Source organism: Borostomias antarcticus (assembly GCF_949987555.1).
Source record: "Borostomias antarcticus genome assembly, chromosome: 6".
NCBI lineage: Eukaryota > Metazoa > Chordata > Actinopteri > Stomiiformes > Stomiidae > Borostomias > Borostomias antarcticus.
In genome coordinates this window covers 13901354-13906353 of record NC_140239.1, presented here as the reverse complement: position 1 = coordinate 13906353, position 5000 = coordinate 13901354, and the positions used below count along the sequence as shown (strand labels likewise).

Genomic DNA, 5000 nt, shown 5'->3' with positions numbered 1-5000 from the left:
GGGGGGAATCACCCACACATGAGCCAGGCAGTCCAAAGAGGTCATATAGGGGCTGAGTGACATATTTTTACCTTTATATCTGACTGTCTCCCCCCCCCCCTCTCCCCTCCCTCTCTCTCTCTCTCTCTCTCCCCCTCCCTCCCTCCCTTCCCCACCCCCCCCCCCCTCTCTCTCTCTCTCTCACAGGGGGACTCAGGCGGTCCCCTGGTGTGTGTGAAGGATGGCCAGATGACGGTGCTGGGTCTGATAAGCTGGGGTGATGGCTGTGGAAAGAGGGATGTCCCGGGCGTGTACACACGCGTCACACGCTACATCGACTGGATCAGCGCCAAGAGGATGGCCAACTGACCGCTGACTCCCACACCTGGACACACACACACACACATGGACACACAAACACGTGGACATGAGCACACGCACACACACACATACACACACACAAACACAGACTGAACAGAAGCTCTCTGACTCTGGCTGGATCCTGCTGTGCTACTGAACCGTAGCATCGCCGTAACCATGGATGCGGTAACCATGGCAAGGACGGACGAGCGCCCCCACACACGCGGTCCCGGAGGAGGGAACCTCCGTCTCCTGCACGCTGACGCCGTCCTGACCTGGTGCTGAATAGAACCGGGCGGTCAGAGAACACTGACCCTCGGTCCAGGTCACCTCTCCTCTAGTGCCTCTCCTAATGCTCTGCCCCTCTCCTAATGCTCTGCCCCTCTCCTAATGCTCCGCCCCTCTCCTGTTGCCCCGCCCCTCCTCAACACACAACGCCCGGTGCTTCTGTTCCGTGTCCCCAACATTCCTGTTCTAGAATCTGGACGTATTTACGGTGCAGAACAAACACACGCCATGGTTCATTTACACAAACAATCCCACATTGGAATGGATCAATACCCACTCCAATCAATCTTGTTTTCCATTTCATTCCCAGGGTTTATAACGCTGGCATGACACACTAGCTAGTTTGAACCGAAAGTCTCCTCTTTGTGCCAGACCAGAACATGTTAGAACCAGCCCAGAACATGTTAGAACCAGCCCAGAACATGTTAGAACCAGACCACTACTAGCCTACATGATAAACTCTCTGCTGGATCAGAGTAGATCACAGGCAGTGGCTGAATTCCAAACAGAAAAACTCAAAAGCACCTTCCCTACACCCTCATTCCCTACAGCCTTGTTCCCTACCCTCTTGTTCACTCCCCTGGCCCCCTTGCAGATATGCATAAACTTGCACAGGTTGAAACAGGACAAAACTGCACCTATTACTGCTTTCAAACCTGCCTTTTACATGTAGCTGCACAAGACAGAGGAAAGGAGACATGGGAAGAGAGAAGGGTTTTATGTTTGGAATCAGGCCCGTGGCTCCGCCCAGCCAGCCGGCTCAGCTCCATGTCCTGCAGGTGCCGGTTGAGCGCAGCGCTGTCGGCTACATGTCTATTTAAACATGGCTTCATAGTGAAAAGGACGTGGGCGTGTTTGCCTAAACTGAACAAAAGCTCCTTGACTGCAAAGCACTTGGACTTCAAAACTTAGTTCTCTTGTCTTTTCGTGATTGCTGGTATTAGATTACATGTCATTGTATACACAAGCTCAAGGTCTCAAGGGCAATTAGAGTTTTTATACGTTGTGTTTTAAGTTAATATTTATGTGCATTTTTCTATTAAATAATACGTTGTTGTTTTTTAAACATTGTTAGACAATCTGTAGGCTACGATACAGTTCTGGAATCATTGTTAGTAATTTATTTTGTGCCATAACCAACCTCTTTCATGTTAGACGTATTTATCTTTTCTTATTCTGTAAAGCACTGTGTGCTACATTTGCTGGTATGAACATGTGCTCTATAAATAAAATTGATTTTGACTATAATATGTTTTGAATGAAGTTGTTTTATTTATTTTTTTGTATTTAAATCATATTCTCCAGTGCTCCTTCACATTTGCCTTTAGTGACCGCCTCGAGAGAGCAGCGGGAGGTCTAGGCTGCTACTAGCGTGACAGCAGGCGTGATAGCTGCACTCTGCAATAGTAGGCCTATGCAAATAACGTGGGGAGAGGGAGAGAGAGAGAGAGAGAGAGAGAGAGAAAGAGAGAGGGGGGTGGGAGGGAGAGAGAGCGGACAGGTCCATTTGATCTGTTAGGCCTACCTGTTCGCCGTCCAGTGTTTCACCTCTCCCTGCCTCAAATTTGCATTCGAGATCAGCAACAAAGAAGTTGCCAGATGAGTCAAGCAGAGAGACACACCTGAACCGTAACCATGGTAACGTAGCATACCTTTATGATTTTTTATCGATAGATCCAGTGCCTTATATTCAGTAAATCAATAGTGGCGTAAGCGTTGTGAACTTTTCACTGACGCGAGAGGGAAGGGAAGTAGGGTTAAACAGAAAGTCTCTGTCAAAACAGTGGTTTAGATTCAAACTGTATTTTACTCGTGAAAATAGCGTTTGAGGGTCGGTTTTGAGACGTCGTGAATGCTGAAGGCTAGGCCTACTTTCGATACTTTCGACAGAACTTGCTTTATTGTTGACGTATCTCTGTATCACCTGTTGAGAGGTCAGCTCTGCCGACACATTTCCACATGTTCGTCCTAAATCCTGAGAGTTGTGTTTAGCCTACTATTTAGGCCACCAGGCACCAAAAACCCGTCGTTCCGAATGTTCCTTTCTGAATTTGGGACATATAATGTCCAGTAGCCTATCATGGTCATCGCGTTTATAATTTCATAGGACTCCTCAGAATTCATAGCTCAAACCTTTCTGGGTGCCATGATCGTATTTTCCGTTTATTAAATCAAACCTGGATACTTAAGTAATTAGCCTATTGGTTCGTGAAAATGGCACATAGACCTACCTTAATAATCAACTCTTAGAAAAAAGAAAGAAAAAAGACAATAGTCTACTGCTTTTCACACACAAAACCATCTCGATCTGAGGTCAGATTATTTCTATAGCTGTCTCATCTCATATTGGTTTCTATTGGTTTCTATAGCTGTCTCATCTCATATTGGTTTCTATAGCTGTCTCGGGTGGCATAGGATAGGCATAAGGCAAGGCAAGGCAAGTTTATTTATATAGCACATTTCAGCCACAGGGCAATTCAAGGTGCTTTACATGAGACATTAAAAGCATCAAAACAAAAAGCAAGACATTATAGACATTTAAAACAAAAGGCAGGACAAATTAAAAGCATTAAAACAAAAAGCAAGTCATTATAGACATTTAAACAAAAAGCAGGACAAATAGAATACAGGAATAAAAGTTACAGTGCAGTATACTGATAAACATAGCTCCTCTTAGAAAGCAGTGGCAAAAAGAAAAGTCTTCAGGCTTGTTTTAAAAGAACCAAGAGTTGCAGCAGACCTGCAGTTTTCTGGAAGTTTGTTCCAGATATGTGGAGCATAAAAACTGAATGCTGCTTCTCCATGTTTTGTTTTAACTCTGGGGACAGAAAGCAGACCTGTGCCAGACGACCTGAGGGGTCTGGATGGTTCATAGCATATGAGCAGATCAGAAATATATTTTGGCCCTAGACCATTCAGTGCTTTATAAACCAACAGCAGTATTTTAAAGTCAATTCTTTGACAGACAGGAAGCCAGTGTAAAGACCTTAGTACTGGTGTGATATGCTCCACTTTCTTAGTCTTAGTGAGGACTCGAGCAGCAGCGTTCTGAATCAGCTGCAGCTGTCTGATCGATTTTTTAGAGAGACCTGTATACATGCCGTTACAGTAGTCGAGTCTACTGAAGATAAACGCATGGACAAGTTTTTCCAAATCCTTCTGGGACATAAATCCTTTGATCCTTGATATATTCTTCAGGTGATAGTAGGCTGACTTTGTAATTGACTTAATGTGGCTGTTGAAATTCAGGTCTGAGTCCATGACTACACCAAGATTTCTGGCTTCGTTTGTGGTTTTTAGCATTACTGATTGAAGTTGAGCACTGACTTTTAATCGTTCTTCATAAGATGGCATAAGATCTCATATTGGTTTCTATTGGTTTCTAGCTGTCTCATCTCATATTGGTTTCTACAGCTGTCTCATCTCATATTGGTTTCTATAGCTGTCTCATCTCATATTGGTTTCTATAGGTTGGTTTCTATATTTGTGTGTGTGGTTGGAAGCCAGCACACCTACAGTAGTATAGTCAGTAGCGTTTCTATCTTATGCCACCCTGGGCGAACCCCCGCTACGGCGCCCCCCACGTTCAGTTTCGTTTTATAAACGTGAAATGAACGGGCTTTCCGATTGCGAATAATAGTATGTCGGCAAGGGGGCTGGGGGGGGGGGGGGGGGGGCCGTTGTTTACTTTTCGCAGAGTTTTTTTTCTCCTGTTTTCTTTTTCTGCTCCTCTTGCTGCCCCCTGCGAGATGCCGGCGGCTGCCCATGTCGCCCATGCCTAAATACGCCACTGAGTATAGCGTTTGTCCCGTTATCACTCCCTCCCTCCCTCCCTCCCTTACTCTCTTACTCCCAACAATGTTGGCACCACAAGAGGCAGTAGTCCCAGCACACCAAAATCAAGAAGGACACCAAAATCAACCCGCCAATCTCCACTGCACAAGTAGAGTAGTGGTGAGAGCATTGGACTCCCACCCGGAAGACCGGGGTTGAAGATGTGGTGGAAATTACTTTATGGGACTATATCCCAAACCTCCACATGTTCATCCTTTCACTCCAACCTTTACCCCTTGCCTTATAGGTCAGATCCGGTCCCAACCCTTATTCTAACCCCAACCCACACTAGGGACTGGAAGAAGGACACCAAAACCAACCCGCCAATATCCACTGCACAAGTAAAGTAGTGGTCAGAGCATTGAACTCCTACCCAGGAGACCGGGGTTCAAGACCCGGTGGAGATGACTTTATGTTATCATCAGTGTAACTGCTTTAGCCACTGACCGCTACCATTAATGTTATGGAAGCTGCTGCTAGTTGTTGTGAGCTCATGTGCTAACTGGCTATCCCGCTCTCATTGTGCTGGATTAGCATTG

General features: G+C 45.7%; 2 protein-coding genes across 2 annotated transcripts in view; both read left to right on the top strand.

Moving 5' to 3' along the window:
- plat (plasminogen activator, tissue) overlaps window positions 1-716 on the top strand; it is a 12674-nt gene extending 11958 nt beyond the window's left edge. Inside the window, exon 15 of the mRNA XM_084439968.1 lies at window positions 187-716. Within this exon, the coding sequence (XP_084296094.1) occupies window positions 187-348 (162 nt within the window). The 3' untranslated portion in view covers window positions 349-716. The remainder of the gene's footprint in view (window positions 1-186) is intronic.
- Window positions 717-2128: 1412 nt separating this feature from the next.
- Window positions 2129-5000, top strand: part of LOC311310340 (uncharacterized protein) — a 26553-nt gene continuing 23681 nt past the window's right edge. Inside the window, exon 1 of the mRNA XM_084439791.1 lies at window positions 2129-2265. Coding sequence (XP_084295917.1) covers window positions 2263-2265 — 3 coding nt within the window. The 5' untranslated portion in view covers window positions 2129-2262. The remainder of the gene's footprint in view (window positions 2266-5000) is intronic.